General features: G+C 39.8%; 2 protein-coding genes across 2 annotated transcripts; both read left to right on the top strand.

Annotated features, from left to right (window-relative positions):
* The first annotated feature begins 2,107 nt into the window (after positions 1-2,107).
* Positions 2,108-10,100, top strand: LOC121369497 (desert hedgehog protein B-like). The gene is made up of 5 exons (XM_041494608.1): positions 2,108-2,356; positions 5,373-5,547; positions 7,488-7,659; positions 9,375-9,481; positions 9,801-10,100. Exons 1-5 carry the CDS (start codon positions 2,108-2,110, stop codon positions 10,028-10,030), a joined length of 933 nt encoding a protein of 310 aa, XP_041350542.1. The 3' UTR covers positions 10,031-10,100.
* Positions 10,101-14,393: 4,293 nt separating this feature from the next.
* On the top strand, positions 14,394-14,813 carry LOC121369468 (circumsporozoite protein-like). Its single transcript, XM_041494576.1, has one exon. It carries the CDS (start codon positions 14,394-14,396, stop codon positions 14,811-14,813), a length of 420 nt encoding a protein of 139 aa, XP_041350510.1.

Raw genomic sequence — 14,813 nt, 5'->3', positions numbered from 1 at the left:
GGAAATATAACCAGTTTGACACATATGTGTCATAATGATTTCATGTGCACATCGAATAACGTCATTTTGGAAAGTAATGGGCTTCTCCAGTCTTAGCTCTCTGTAATGGCTTACCAAAATGACGTTATTTCGTCTTTACGTTTGAAACGTTTTAACATGATCCTTGTTATTCATATTAAAAAAAACAGAAAAAAAAGAAGAGAATAATGTGGATAATAAAGAAATTATTACACTCGCGTGTGAATCGCACTGATTTTATGAAACTCGTGTCAGGTTTTATGCATTACCCTCGCTCTCGCTCGGACAATATAAGAATCTTGACACTGGTTTTGTAATAATATATAATAGTCTGTGGGATGGTGCACATAAAAGATCCCTTGCTGCTAATCGAAAAGAGTAGCCTATGAAGTGGCGACAGCGGGTTTCATCTCTCTATATATGGGTGGTCCTTAACCTTATGCCCGACGCTATATAACCGTAAATAAATTGTGTTAAGTACATCATTAAATAAACCATTTCCTTCCTTCCCCCCTTCCTTCCTTAATATATAATAATAATATATGTAATAATACACAGTTACAGACACAGTCTGGTTAACTTCAAAGAGCACTTGTAGTAATTGTTAGCGCTGGGGGGGGGGGGGGGTCTTTTCTTTTTTTCGTTTCTTTTTTTTTGCATAAAAGTAAGCAAGATTGTTTGGAACAGGAAACGAAAGGCAATAGATGATCGTCCTAGCCCTCTGAAAACAAGAGAGTTAACAGATGACTCGTTTAGTGATGAAGAAAAAAAACACAATTCTGCAATGATTCGCCTGACACTGTAGGATTTCATCGAGCACTGACTCTGTCAATGGACTACAAAGTTCTCGCACATGATCAGCGATTGAAATACCGAGAACTACTTAAACAGCTTTCCCTCAAAGATACGGTGGCGCAGGATTCTTACTATCACAACAAATGTTTATCTGCGTTTTACAGACGTGTACCAGTGAATCACGATTGCTTTTTGCAAACGTTATGGCATACATTGAAAACTTACGTGATGACCCACACACTGCCCCTGTTTTTACTATGTCTCGAATCTATTCCTCCCATCTCATTCATTTTGGTTTGAATGATCATGTACATACTACTAGCTTGCAACAAAAGACTGAAGTAGCCATAAAAGACCTGGTAGATGCAAATCAGGGAAAATATGTTCTGTCTGATAAAGATATTGGCAATGCTTTAAGACAAGCATGTACTTGTGACTCTGAAGCCTTTGAGCTACTTAAGCAGACCAGATCATAAGGAAGGACGGCAAAGTGGGAGGATTCAGTGGAACGTTCAGTGACAACTGTCAAGAAGAATCAGTACCAGGTTAACTGAAGATGAGAGAGAAGAGCAACAGAGACTCCTCATTGGGGGCAAATCGAAAAATTAAAGTCAAAATATTCCTTTGTTGCCATCTGATTACACACATGTTCTTCCTGTACCTAAGCCAAACAAAGCTCAGTGTGTGCCTCCATCACTAGGACATCATCGACCAGACATCACACCCGACGTTCAAAACCACGAAAGGCAATATGCATGGTTGAAACATGTTCTTGCCTCTTTAGACACGGTGAACGACAAGGGCTGCTTATTGTGGGCTGCTTTCCATGCATCTCTTCATCAACGCATTGATGTTCCAACATCCAGTATTGCCTCTCCTCATGGGATATGCACACAGTATAGCATTAATCAAACATACCATGAGTTTGGTAAGGAAAGCAATCCTACATCTCAGTCTTGGAAAGACACGTGTGCTTATCATGGACAACCATTCTTGATGGGGCAGCATTTGTCCAAATGTCGTCACCAAAACTTACAAAGGCATTTAAAGAGTATGTGACCAATATCGTTCTGCCATATTTTGAATCTGCTTCTAGGCTAGACATTGGTTTTGATGTATACCGCCCTGGCAGTTTGAAAGCATGTACCAGAGAGAGTCGAGTGTGTGGAGTGCAGAGAAGGGTGTTGCCGTCTGTGTTGTTACCTGGTAACTGGCATAGCTTCCTCAGGATGGATGACAACAAAACTGAATTATTTCAGTACATTGCACAGGAGCAATTGAGAAAGTTGACGTGATGGGGAAGACGCTGGTTATTACATGTGGCGACAGGGTGCTCAGCATTCCTCATAGCAAAACCACAAGTAGCCTGCAAGTCTGCTCACACGAGGAGGCCAACACTAAGATCTTGTTTCACCTTGCAGACTGTGCACATGAAGGTTTGAAAAAGATTTTGATCCCAATCACAGATACAGAAATCCTTCTCTTAGCAGTTGGTTGTTTTCAGTCTACAGCTGCCAAGAAATCTGGGATGCGTCAGGAAAAGGTGAACACTTCAAGTATGCTCCTGTTCATCCAACTGCCACACAGACAGGATAAACAAAACATCCATGGCCTCTACCAGATTTCCACGCATTCACTGGATGCGATACAGTCTCCTTTTTCAACAACAGAGGAAAGATAACAGCTTGGAACACCTGGTGATTTTTTCCTGAGGCCACTGATGCCTTCTTAGCAGTGATGGACAGACCCTGCACCCTCACAGATACTCCGATGGATACAATAGAGAGATTTGTTGTCCTCATTTATGAACGCACCAGTGTGGATCAGAAAGTGAACGACTACAGACAGACATTGCAAGGGATTATGTTTTAGCACCATGCACTTTTTTTATTTTTACTGTTGTAGTCTATTGCATAAATAAAACAATGACCTCACTGACCGAATTAAATGTGTGGTCACGCCCACCAGACGTCATGCTCACGACGTTTCTCTCGCTCATATCATTCAGAAAGGGTTCAAGTACCCACCTACAAAATGATATGTCTCTACTATAAAGTGCAATTTTCTTGTTTTACTGTTATAGTCTGTTGCATAAATGACCTCACTGACCTAATTAAATGTGTGGCCACGGTGTTTATCTTGCTCATATCATTCAGAAAGGGTCTAAGTTCACACATACAAAATGATATGTCTCTACTATAAAATGCAAATTTGTTTAACTGTTGTAGTCTATTGCATATATAAAAGAATGACCTCACTGACCTAATTATATGTGTGGCCACGCACACCAAAGGTCATGCTATATATAGATATATATATATATATATACACACACACACACACACACACACACACACACACACTCATACACACATATAATATAACATATCTGTTGTTGTTTTGTTCGGTGGAGGGTGGGTCTATAAAGAGTGGCTTGGGTTTGTTTAGGGTGGTGTTTTTGGTTTTTGTGTATTTGTTTTTGTTTATTTTTGTTTGTTTGTTTATTTGTTTATTTATTTATTTTAGGAAATTTACCAAACTTTTCGAACTTCAAAAAAGGGTAAGTACAATTATATACTGCAGGGGTGGATCCTGTCTCTTCCTGTTTGTAAAACGTTAGGGTCACAATAACACACATGTAGCCATGAACGAAATGCTGTGTATTAGTCCAGACTGAACAAGTTGATCAACAAGCCAAAACTAGGAACCCTTGTAAAATCGATATAGTCGCATTGAAACGTGGCTCAAGGCTGGTTTGACATATACTTAGTTACGCACGCCCATTTTGAATGATCATCTTGCTGTAACAAGTCGTTGTACCTTGCGCTCCTGATCTCCCCCACCCCTGGGGACGCTGATCTCGTTCGGACTACTACTTGAATACCGACTTCCCTACACCGGGTCACGGGCCACCGTGACTTTAGTGTACGGCGAAGCTAAGAAGACGCGGAAGAGGTAACGCGCACCAGGGGCGGCACATGGGGGACCTAAACAGGCAGCGACACTGTCAGCGGCGGCCCCGTCTTCTCTCCCCCCCCCCCCCCCCCTCACTAAACCTCCCAAGCCTGCTAGTCTTCAGAAGCATATCAAGCCGGAACTGCCAGCATTTTTTTAAATTATTATTCTCCATTTAAGTTTTTGACCTTCTAAATTTATTCCAAATTCCGCCTGCTTAAAACTTACCCTCCCCCTCTTGTCCCCTCCCCCTCCTGTCGCTGGTGAAGTCAGAGATTAAACCCGTGATACGCGTGCTTGAAGCCTTCATCTTATAGGATCACTCTTGTCCCCTCCCCCTCCTGTCCCCTCTCCCTCCTGTCACTGGTGAAGTCGGAGAGTAAGCCCGTGATACCCGTGCTTGAAGCCTTCGTCTTATAGGATCACTCTTGTCCCCTCCCCCTCTTGTCCCCACTCCCTTTTTTCACTGGTGAAGTCGGAGATTAAGCCCGTGATACCCGTGCTTGAAGCCTTCATCTTATAGGATCACTCTTGCCCCCCCCCCCCCCCCCCCCCCCGTCACTGGTGAAGTCAGAGATTAAGCCCGTGATACCCGTGCTTGAAGCCTTCGTCTTTTAGGATCACTCTTGTCCCCCTCCCCCTCCTGCCCCCCCCGAGATTAAGCCCGTGATACCCGTGCTTAAAGCCTTCGTGTTATAGGATTACTCTTGTCCCCCCCCCCCCCTCCTGTCACTGGTGAAGTCGGAGATTAAGCCCGTGATACCCGTGCTTGAAGCCTTCGTGCTATAGGATCACTCTTGTCCCCTCCCCCTCCTGTCACTGGTGAAGTCAGAGATTAAGCCCGTGATACCCGTGCTTGAAGCCTTCGTGTTATAGCATCACTCTTGTCCCCCCCCCCCCTGTCACTGGTGAAGTCAGAGATTAAGCCCGTGATACGCGTGCTTGAAACCTTCGTGTTATAGGATCACTCTTGTCCCCCCCCCCCCCCCCCCCCCCACTGGTGAAGTCAGAGATTAAGCCCGTGATACGTGTGCTTGAAACCTTCGTGTTATAGGATCACTCTTGTCAAAGAGTATTAACAGGTAATGCGACATCAACTTCAAAGGTTTCATGTTCAGGACAATGAGTATTAACAGGTACATCGACTCAACTTCAAAGGTTTCATGGTATTAACCCCACCCCACCCCCCTCCTGTCACTGGTGAAGTCAGAGATTAAGCCCGTGATACCCGTGCTTGAAGCCTTCGTGTTATAGGATCACGTTAAAAGAGTTCAGGTTCAGGTTCAGTGACGCACGTTAATACTCGAATATAAACAAATCAGGTACGTTATACAAAAAAAATATAAAAAAAAACATACAAAAATCCACACAAAATAAACACACCATACCAAAACTATCTTCCCCTTGTCATTTTAAAATACTATAGGTAGTGATTGAGATCACGAAAAACAAGGACTTTTAGACAAATTTAAGTTTATATTTCAATGCGTGTGTCCCGTTTTTGTAATTGCTTCAACACATATTATCCCATATAAAACAATTACAAGATCTGTCCCTTAGTAAAATATCAAAGTTATAACCGATGTTTTCTCTCCGTTAATTAGGAGTGGGACAGCATAGGACATGGCGCTCTGGAGGAGTTTGGATATACAACAAGGCGTCCACCACCTAGACCCAGCGGAGACACTTCATGTTTCCCCGGTGAAGTGCGTCTTCTACTTGAGAGTGGCAACGCAGTGTTCATTGAAAACGTCAGGGCAGGACAAAGAATATTAACAGGTAAATCGACTCAAGTTCAAAGGTTTTATGTTCAGGACAAAGAGTATTAACAGGTAAATCGACTCAACTTCAAAGGTTTCATGTTCAGGACAATGAGTATTAAAAGGTAAATTGACTCAACTTCAAAGGTTTCATGGTATTAACAGGTAAATAGACTCAACTTCAAAAGTTTCATGTTCAGGATAAATAGCAGTAAGGTTTAAAGGTAAAACAACCAAATTAAAATGTTTCAATTTGAGGACCACGAGTAGTAAAATGTAAAACAACTTACCCTAAATGTTTCGTGATCGGGGTAATGGGTAAACCAACTTAGATCATATGTTTGATGTTCAAGTTCAGCACAACGACTACATGTATTTTAAAAGGTAAAACATCTCAAGTTCAAGAGATTCAAGTTCATCACTATAGGCATTAAGAAGTAAATCGATTTAAATTTAAATTATTATGGTTCAGGACTACGTTCAGAGCAAAGAGTATTAAAAGAATTTTTTTTTTAATATTTCATATTCAGGTGGTAGTAACAACAACTAAAGTTTACATGATTCAAGTCCATGAGTGACAATGAATTCAAACAGGTAAATCGACTTAAATATAAATGATTTAGGTTGAGGACATGGAGTATTAATTAGATAAATCGAGTCCAGTTCAAACGGTTCAAGTTCAAGAGTGTGACAATGAGTCAAAAGAGGTGAATCGACAAATATAAATGATTCTTGTCTGTGATTCTGAAGGGACTGGCGCTAGTTTGAAATGATTTGCAGAAGTGTTTTGTGGCTGTCATGCTCGAACAAGGTCCAGAGTGTTTGAAAATCTTCAAAACTTCCGTATCTGGTTTAACCCCCACCGACCTGACGTTAGATCTGACGTTGTGGGATCGCCCGCCATTCCTGTTGCAATGCTGCTGACAATTTTGCTAAATGTTGGATTGGAGGATCTCTCTGACATACTCTTCGACCCAGAATGTCCCACAAGTTCTCAATCGGATTGAGGTTGGGGCATCGTGCCGGCCAAGGAATGGTAGTGATTGCATTTCGCTGTAGGAAATCCATTACTGCACGCGATCGATTGGGTCTAGCATTGTCATCTATAAACACTGGTCTCGTGACCAAATCATGGTTATCAAAGTGAGGGAAGGAAGGAACTGTTTTATTTAACGACGCACTCAACACATTTTATTTACGGTTATATGGCGTCAGACATATGGTTAAGGACCACATAGATATCGAGAGAGGAAATCCGCTGTCGCCACTTCATGGGCTACACTTTTCGATTAGCAGCAAGGGATATTTTAGATGCATCATCCCACAGACAAGATAGTACATACCACGGCCTTTGCTACACCAGTTGTAGAGCACTGGCTGGAACAAGAAATAGCCCAATGGATCCACTGATGGGGATAGAGCCTAGACCGGCCGCGCATCAAGCGAACACTTTACCACTGGGCTACGTCTCGCCCCTCAAAGTGAGAGACAACAACGTTTTCCAGGATCTCCACCGCCGCAAAAAACATCACAATAATAAATATTGTGCCGGAGACGTTTATCATGATGAACTAAGTGAAAATATGTTAGTAAAAATTATAAACTTAGTCGAATTCCTCGAAATAATTCAATATTATGTTGAAACACGGTTTCACAAATGTGAATCCAATCATGTCCATATGTTTTGCAAAAGAAATTAACAACAAACGAGAAAATATACAGACATAATAATTAAATTTCCGTTACACAACATAACGTCATTCAATTGGATCCAGACGTTGCAACGATCCTACGACACAAGCACATCAAGTGAGCACTCAGTCGACTGCTTAGATACCCCCCCCCCCCCCCCTCCCATGGAATGTAAGGAACCGTACGTAATTTACAGACATATTGCTCAAATTATCTTAAGAACGCAGCAGCCTACCTTCAATCATGTTGTTGATCTTCATTTTGCAGTTCAAAATGGTCGGCGTGTATTTTCTGAAGTAAGAACGTTCTTAAAACGACTACCCAACAAGAATGCTACATACCTAACACTGACGACGGAGCAAGGTAATCACGTGACGATGTCCGACAATCATCAGATTTTTGTGTCAACAACAAACAAGTCAACTGACATGCAATCTGGGTAAAATTAAAACTATCTGTCTCTGATATTGCAGTTAGTACATTTCTCTTTAGAGCATGTATACATTTACAATACACATACAGTGATGTTTAAGCGATATACCGATGTATACATTTACAAAACACATAACATGGCAGAAATATAAATGCAAAATATAACAAGATACATTTCGTAATATATCACTGTACATACAATATACACGAAATAAAATCGTACCTTTTGCTATATATAGCAGTGATGTACATATTTACAATATACAATAAAGTGAATAGATTAACGTCACAGAAAGATGTGTACGTATTATGCACAAAGTTACACTTCACTATATAGCAGGGTACTTATTTTCAAGTACATATTCTCAATATACATAGTCCTAAGGTAATAATGTATACTACCAGCCTCCGTGGTGTAGTCGTTAAGCCATAGGACAAGGCTGAAGGGGTACAGGGTTCGCAGCCCGGTACCGGCTCCCACCCAGAGCGAGTTTTAAAGACCACTACACCCTCTTCTCTCTCACTAACCACTAACAACTAACCTACTGTCTTGGACGGATAGCTGAGGTGTGTGCCCATAACAGCGTGCTTGAACCTTAATTGAATATAAGCACGAAACAAGTTGAAAAAAAAAAAATTAAAACCGTAATTGGATATAAGCCAGAAACTAGCTCCAAATGAATGAATGAATGAATGAATGTATACGCCATGAAAGCACATTGTAGATGTTTACATTTGCGCAGTTTAAAACTAAGCTATGCAATGGAAATGTTTACCATCAACAGACAACAACATATGAAGCTCGTTTTGCGCAAATATCCATATGTTTTTGCGTTGCCTACTTACTGGGTTTGGGATTGTTTTTGTGTGAGATTTTTTGTTGTTGTTGTTTTTGCTGCTGCTGCTATTCAACTTTAAGCAAGAGTCCTAATGTCAAATGCGTATTTCAATTTTAAGAATAGAAGAAAGGAAATATTGTATTTAACGACACACTCAACACATTTTATTTACGGTTATATGGCGTCAGACATATAGTTAAGGACCACACATATATAGAGAGAGGAAACCCGCTGTCGCCACATCATAAGCTACTCTTTTCGATTAGCAGCAAGGGATATTTTATATGCACCATCCCACAGACAGGATAGTACATACCAGTCGTGGAGGACTGATTGGAACGAGAAATAACCCAATGAGGCCAATGACTGGGATCGATCCTAAACTGACCGCGCATCAAGCGAGCGCTTTACCACTGGGCTACGTCCTGCCCCTTTACGAATAGAAGAAAAAAGTTCAAGAATAGAAGAAAAAAACTGTTCAAACGTTCCAAAATATCTCTCTATCTGTGTATGAAGACTGCCCCTATGAATACTCATACTACATTTCAGAACTCTTCAATCAAAACTCTACAAGATAGGTTTACACATTTTTAATTTTATGGAATTTCTTTTTACAAAATTGAATAAAACAAAAATTGTTTTTTTTTCAAAATATCTCCATTGGTTTGTGGAGAATAGCCCAGAGGATCATTGTACCAAGTGTCAGAACAATTCAATCAAAACTGTAGAAAATAAAACTTCAAAGAAAAGGTTGGCAGATGGACAGAAGGAAGCTGGACAAATAGCAATTAGAAAAGCTTCACTATCGAATGTGTTAGCGGATCTAAAACTCGCTTTTTAATCATATATGAACAATTTTACAATAGAAGTTTTTTTTTTTCAGACGTGCGATCTCTGTAAGACAAGGAGATTACATTTTCACAACAAAATCCTGCAATAAGGACCTGTGTCCTGAGCGAGTCATCCAAGTGTCTGTTAGCTTGAAACAAGGTAATCCAATATCGTGTATGGACCTGGTGAATCGGTCTGTCTGCTAACCTATGGATGTCTGTATCTATCTATCTATCTATCTATCTATCTGTACCTATCTATCATACATATGTGGGCTATTTTCACAATATCTATGTATGTAACAGTCAACCTCGACAAACATACAATATATAGATATTCATACATCAGTACATACATACATACATACGTATACACACACACACACACATACATACATACATGCATACATACATATATGTATATGTATGTATTTATTTATTATATGTTTATTGTTTTATTTTATTTGTTGTTAACACAGGCCTGTATGTGCCTATAACAGACGCAGGAACTCTTGTAGTTGACGGAATATTCGCGTCATGCTATTCACTCGTTCCACACGATCTGGAGCACCTCTTGGTGACCCCGTTCCGCTGGTTTCCTTGGTTACTGCACCCATGGCAAGAGGACGGCTATAGTCCAATAATGTCCAGTTTGGAATATTTAGCTCTCAGGTTTCTCCCCGAGGGTCTTTTTCAATCTGGACTCTAAACGGAGGTTCGGATTAAAATAGCATTCGGATAAGCTACATCTTTGTAACGGAACCGTATTAAACCTGATAACTGTATTACTTTTGTTGTTGTTGTTGTTGTTGTAGCCCGTGTACTCTAACGATAACAGAGCTAGACGCACATTTGAACATTTATCATCCTCTCTTACCATCAAAGAACAATCAGTATCAATATTGGGCAATTTCTGCCTACCAAGCAGTGGTTATAGATTTCCGCTTTAATACAAAAACAATCCTATGTTTGACATTAAATACATTTACATTGATCATTTTCGAGTTCCCTTATAACACATTTTTTTCACATATTACTCTCTAATACACACTACAAAAACAAAAACCCGACAGCACCCCTCTTTCAAATATGTTCTGGTTAAATACGTAGTATCATCCTGTTTGCACCTACAAATTTTGTCGAAACGCTCATTAGTTGGTCATCAGTCAAATTATGGAGCAATGTCTGAAAACTTTTAATAGTCAGGATTATTTCGCATTACATGTGAAAACCTGTAGTTTAAACGACATGGTTTGACCTGTCGGACCTGTAATCTTCCCTATTTATCTTTGACCATCACATAATACATATTTCGACTTGTAGAGCAAATGATGCTGAATATTCTATCCCTTCTATACAGTTTCTATATTTTACATATCTTCGCTGTTGTGAATATTTTTCAACCACCAAAGCTCTCTCTCTCTCTCTCTCTCTCTCTCTCTCTCTCTCTCTCTCTCTCTCTCTCTCTCTCCCCTAATTCCAAGAGTAAACATCTTAAACGTCCTTCTCAGCAAGGTGGTGGTGGAGACCTGAGATCCAAGACATCTAATAGGACACCTCGGGCTGCTCTTGTCAAGTAATTAACGGGAAGGTGCGGGAAATTACATTTCTTCTTCATGATTGAGACGGAGCCGACCCCATCTTTTTACCTCTGAATAATTCAACATCAGATCATTCGACATTTAGAAACAGGAATAGAATTCAAATGTTAAATTTTTCATAAGTAAATCCCTATGGATAAATATCATAAACTGTACCCCTATTTCCCCCAGCTACTGCAGCCAACAATTTGGAGATGACATAAGCATAGGCTGTACATATGATAATGTTTGACATGGTCAAGTTTGAATGGAACTTGTCCAATTTGAATTTCGAATGGGTCTTGACGGTTAAAACTGCCGGTGACCATGTTTTAGCACGCAGAAGCTCGTATCCCTCTTTTACGGAGGAAAAACAGCCTTCTTAACATTAGGAATATACAAGGTAGAGAAGATAAATGTATCATCTGACAAACAAAGGTTAATCTTTCCCAAAGCAATTACTGACGACCTCTCACATGTTGATCTCAAAAGACACGTCAGCCAATCCGGAACACATGTTTCATTATTTCTTGATCACTTCGTTGGCAGGGTGTCATGAGTGTGGAGATCGAAGGAGTCATTCTAAATATATATGTTATAAATGTCTGATGATGTTATTTGTATAACAAATCTCAAAGATTTAAAATGTCCGAGCTCAACAAGGCAACAAGGTCATTTGTCCAAAACAGCTAGAGAGACATTTGTCCTTTACGCGGACTTTGAATACGTATTGGTATTGAAGACGATGCAGGTGATGACCACACCCAGCGCGTTCTGCATCATGTTCAGTTGGGCAATTCCTGTCAAATTGTCTGTCAAGAACCTGGTCTTGTCTTACGATTTAAGTACGTTCAGCGGTGAACATGCTTTCCATCATTTCATGGAAAGTATTTCAGCCGATTACGTGGAGATCAGTGAGATCTTGAACGATCCAGTCCTCATAAACTAAATCAGTGGGATCCACTCACCGTCGATTTCACGACCGTGTGTCACTTATGCGAAGATGACCTGGCATCTCGCAGACCTATCGACAACGACCATTGCACGGGTACCTATGGGTACAATCCACTGTCAAATGTAAAATATTTTGTCTATATCTTTTGTAATAGAATATCATTTTTTCTTAAGTATCTTCCATTGGCATTATTCCATATTTTAGTAAAATAATTTAATAATGTCCATAGCAGAAACGGATGAAAGCCACCTGTGATACAATCAACCGTGTAATACATCCAGTCATCTGTGTGATAGCTACAGTGGCATGCTCCCGGAAGTTCTATTTCGAAATGGGTAAGACACTTTAATTTTTGCAAACACCACCATTTCTTTAACAGTGATTGTCATTTGCATACCATCACAACTGTAAAATATCAAATGGGCGAATGTGTGGTTAACATTTGTAAAAAAAAAATTTGTTTAAAGAAATGAATAAAACACATTTTTCGTGGTGACCAATTAAAGGAAGGGACAATCAAGGCATTTGACCTGGTATGCATATTCAACTATATATAACGCACATTATTGCTTAATATCAACAAGTATAGTCGTATACTTAATTAATAAAACGGTTAAATGTGACGGCTATTATATATAATGGGCGCAGCCATTTTGTACCATCCCAGTGAATACGCCCTCTGGCGAGCTGGTGGTTACGTAATACCTAAAGTGTGACACGTCAGGAATTAGTCTTCGAACTGAAGAAACAAAACATACCTGATTTTTGCGGATGCATTGCAATGTTCTGTAATAATATCCATCCCAGTAACACAGCAACGTGTATATGTGGTTTATTTTTCAATACAAAATAAACCACCATTGTCAAAGTGTTGAAATAACTATATTATGTTTTGTATATAAATTAACCCACGTACTGAAATAATAGTCGGGGTGTTTTCTTGGTTAATTGGTCTTTTCTTTCCGTGGTCTGTACCTGTGGTTCTTGATTGACAGGTGTATATTTAGACGGTCCCCAGACACTGTGTGTAGACACACTAAAAATACATGCCTCTTTTATTAAGATCCCAGGGTATTGTGTGATAACCTCAAATCGTAATGGACTTTACCTGCCGTCTTGCTTTATTAGTGTAAGTAATTCTGTAAAACCCTTGATTAAGTAGACTTTCCTATATAAAATCACAAAACTGACCAATTACGTAGTCCCAAAGAAAAGATAATTATCACTTGGGTATCGTGAGTGGTCGTTTTTGCTCGAACGTAGCATACCAATAGGCCTAACAATATGCATTTCTTTCTTTGAATTTTAAAAAAAAGAAAAATACTATAACTCCATTTCGTTCTATTAATGCAAATTGAAATATATTTAGTTATATAGTTTATTATACTATCAAGTCATTTATGTTGTTTTACAAGTCAGATTGATGAAAGCGAAGCGCCTTGTAAATTAGAGCGTTAGTTTACACTGTGCATAGAGCAGATGGACAGAGCTGACGTCACTTCGCCCCAAACTATACCACCGGACGTCATAAAAACGAAAGAAAATGGCTGCCCCCAGTTAGCAGGAATAATCCTGTTTTTTTATTAACTCTAAAATTACGCGTTTTTCATTTGTTAAAGTGTCAGTATGTGTTAGTGGTCCGGGTATGCATCTTTCCAAAACATAAATCTCTTTTTTGAGTTTACTCTACCTTTAAGAAGGCTGTTCCACAGTGGCTGTCCTCCTACATAGATAATACACAGCAGAGACAGAATGGGTACCAATACCCTTAAGTGCCGTTACATAAACGGTTTCATATTGGAAAAGTGGCTGCTTCTGGCAGACGATCGCTGATAACAGACGGTCGCTGGGACAGGTTTGTTAATTCTGTGTGCGTGCGTGCGTGTGTTTGTTGTTATTGCTCTTGGTTTTGTGTGTGTATGTTGTCTGTGTGTGTTGTTGTTTGCATGTGTGTGTGTGTGTTGTTTGTGTGTTGTTGTTTGTTTGTGTATTTTGTTGTTGTTTATGTGTGTATGTGTGTGTGCTTTGTTGTTTGTGTGTGTGCTTTGTTTTTGTGTGTGTGCTTTGTTGTCTGTGTGCTTTGTTGTTTGCGCGCGTGTGTGTGTGTGTGTGTTTGTGCGCTGTTGTTGTTTCTGTGTTGTTGTTGTTGTTCTTGTTGTTGTGTGTGTGTATATGTTGTTGTTGTTTGTGTGTGTTGTTGTTGTTGTTTAGTAGATCCTGTGATCAAGCCGAGAACAGGATCCATGACAGTGGAGCAGTCCCAGACAACTCCATACATAAGGACCTGATTTCAATGTGAATCCAAACCATGAAATACAAAGGTCACAAGAGATCTGATTTCAATGTGAATCCAAACCATGAAACACAAGGTCACAAGAGATCTGATTTCAATGTGGATCTAAAACATGAAACACAAGGTCACAAGAGATCTGATTTCAATGTGAATCTAAATCATGAAACACAAAGTCACAAGAGATCTGATTTCAATGTGAATCTAAACCATGAAATACAAAGGTCACAAGAGATCTGATTTCAATATGAATCCAAACCATGAAACACAAGGTCACAAGAGATCTGATATCAGTGTGAACCCAAACCATGAAACACAAGGTCACACGAGATCTGATTTCAATGTGAACCCAAACCATGAAACACAAGGTCACACGAGATCTGATTTCAATGTGAATCCAAACCATGAAACACAAGGTCACACGAGATCTGATTTCAGTGTGAATCCAAACCATGAAACACAAGGTCACAAGAGATCTGATTTCAGTGTGAATCCAAACCATGAAACACAAGGTCACAAGAGATCTGATTTCAATGTGAATCCAAACCATGAAACACAAGGTCACAAGAGATCTGATTTCAATGTGAACCCAAACTTTGGGGCTGGCCATGGTGGTGTGGTGGTGTTTTGTTACTGCAGATACGCAGTGGCCAGTAGACTCTGGTAA

This window comes from Gigantopelta aegis, chromosome 1 (assembly GCF_016097555.1).
Source record: "Gigantopelta aegis isolate Gae_Host chromosome 1, Gae_host_genome, whole genome shotgun sequence".
In the NCBI taxonomy this organism is placed as follows: Eukaryota; Metazoa; Mollusca; class Gastropoda; order Neomphalida; family Peltospiridae; genus Gigantopelta; species Gigantopelta aegis.
Note: the sequence above shows the minus strand (reverse complement) of the source record. Positions and strands in the feature narration are given on the sequence as shown.

Coding starts and splice junctions, on each gene's coding strand:
- LOC121369468 (XM_041494576.1), top strand. CDS start 14,394: ATGAATCCAAACCATGAAACACAAGGTCACAAGAGATCTGATATCAGT.
- LOC121369497 (XM_041494608.1), top strand. CDS start 2,108: ATGGGGAAGACGCTGGTTATTACATGTGGCGACAGGGTGCTCAGCATT. Junction 2,357..5,372: donor CTGGGATGCGTCAGGAAAAG/GTGAACACTTCA, acceptor TCCGTTAATTAG/GAGTGGGACAGCATAGGACA. Junction 7,660..9,374: donor TCAACTGACATGCAATCTGG/GTAAAATTAAAA, acceptor TTTTTTTTTCAG/ACGTGCGATCTCTGTAAGAC.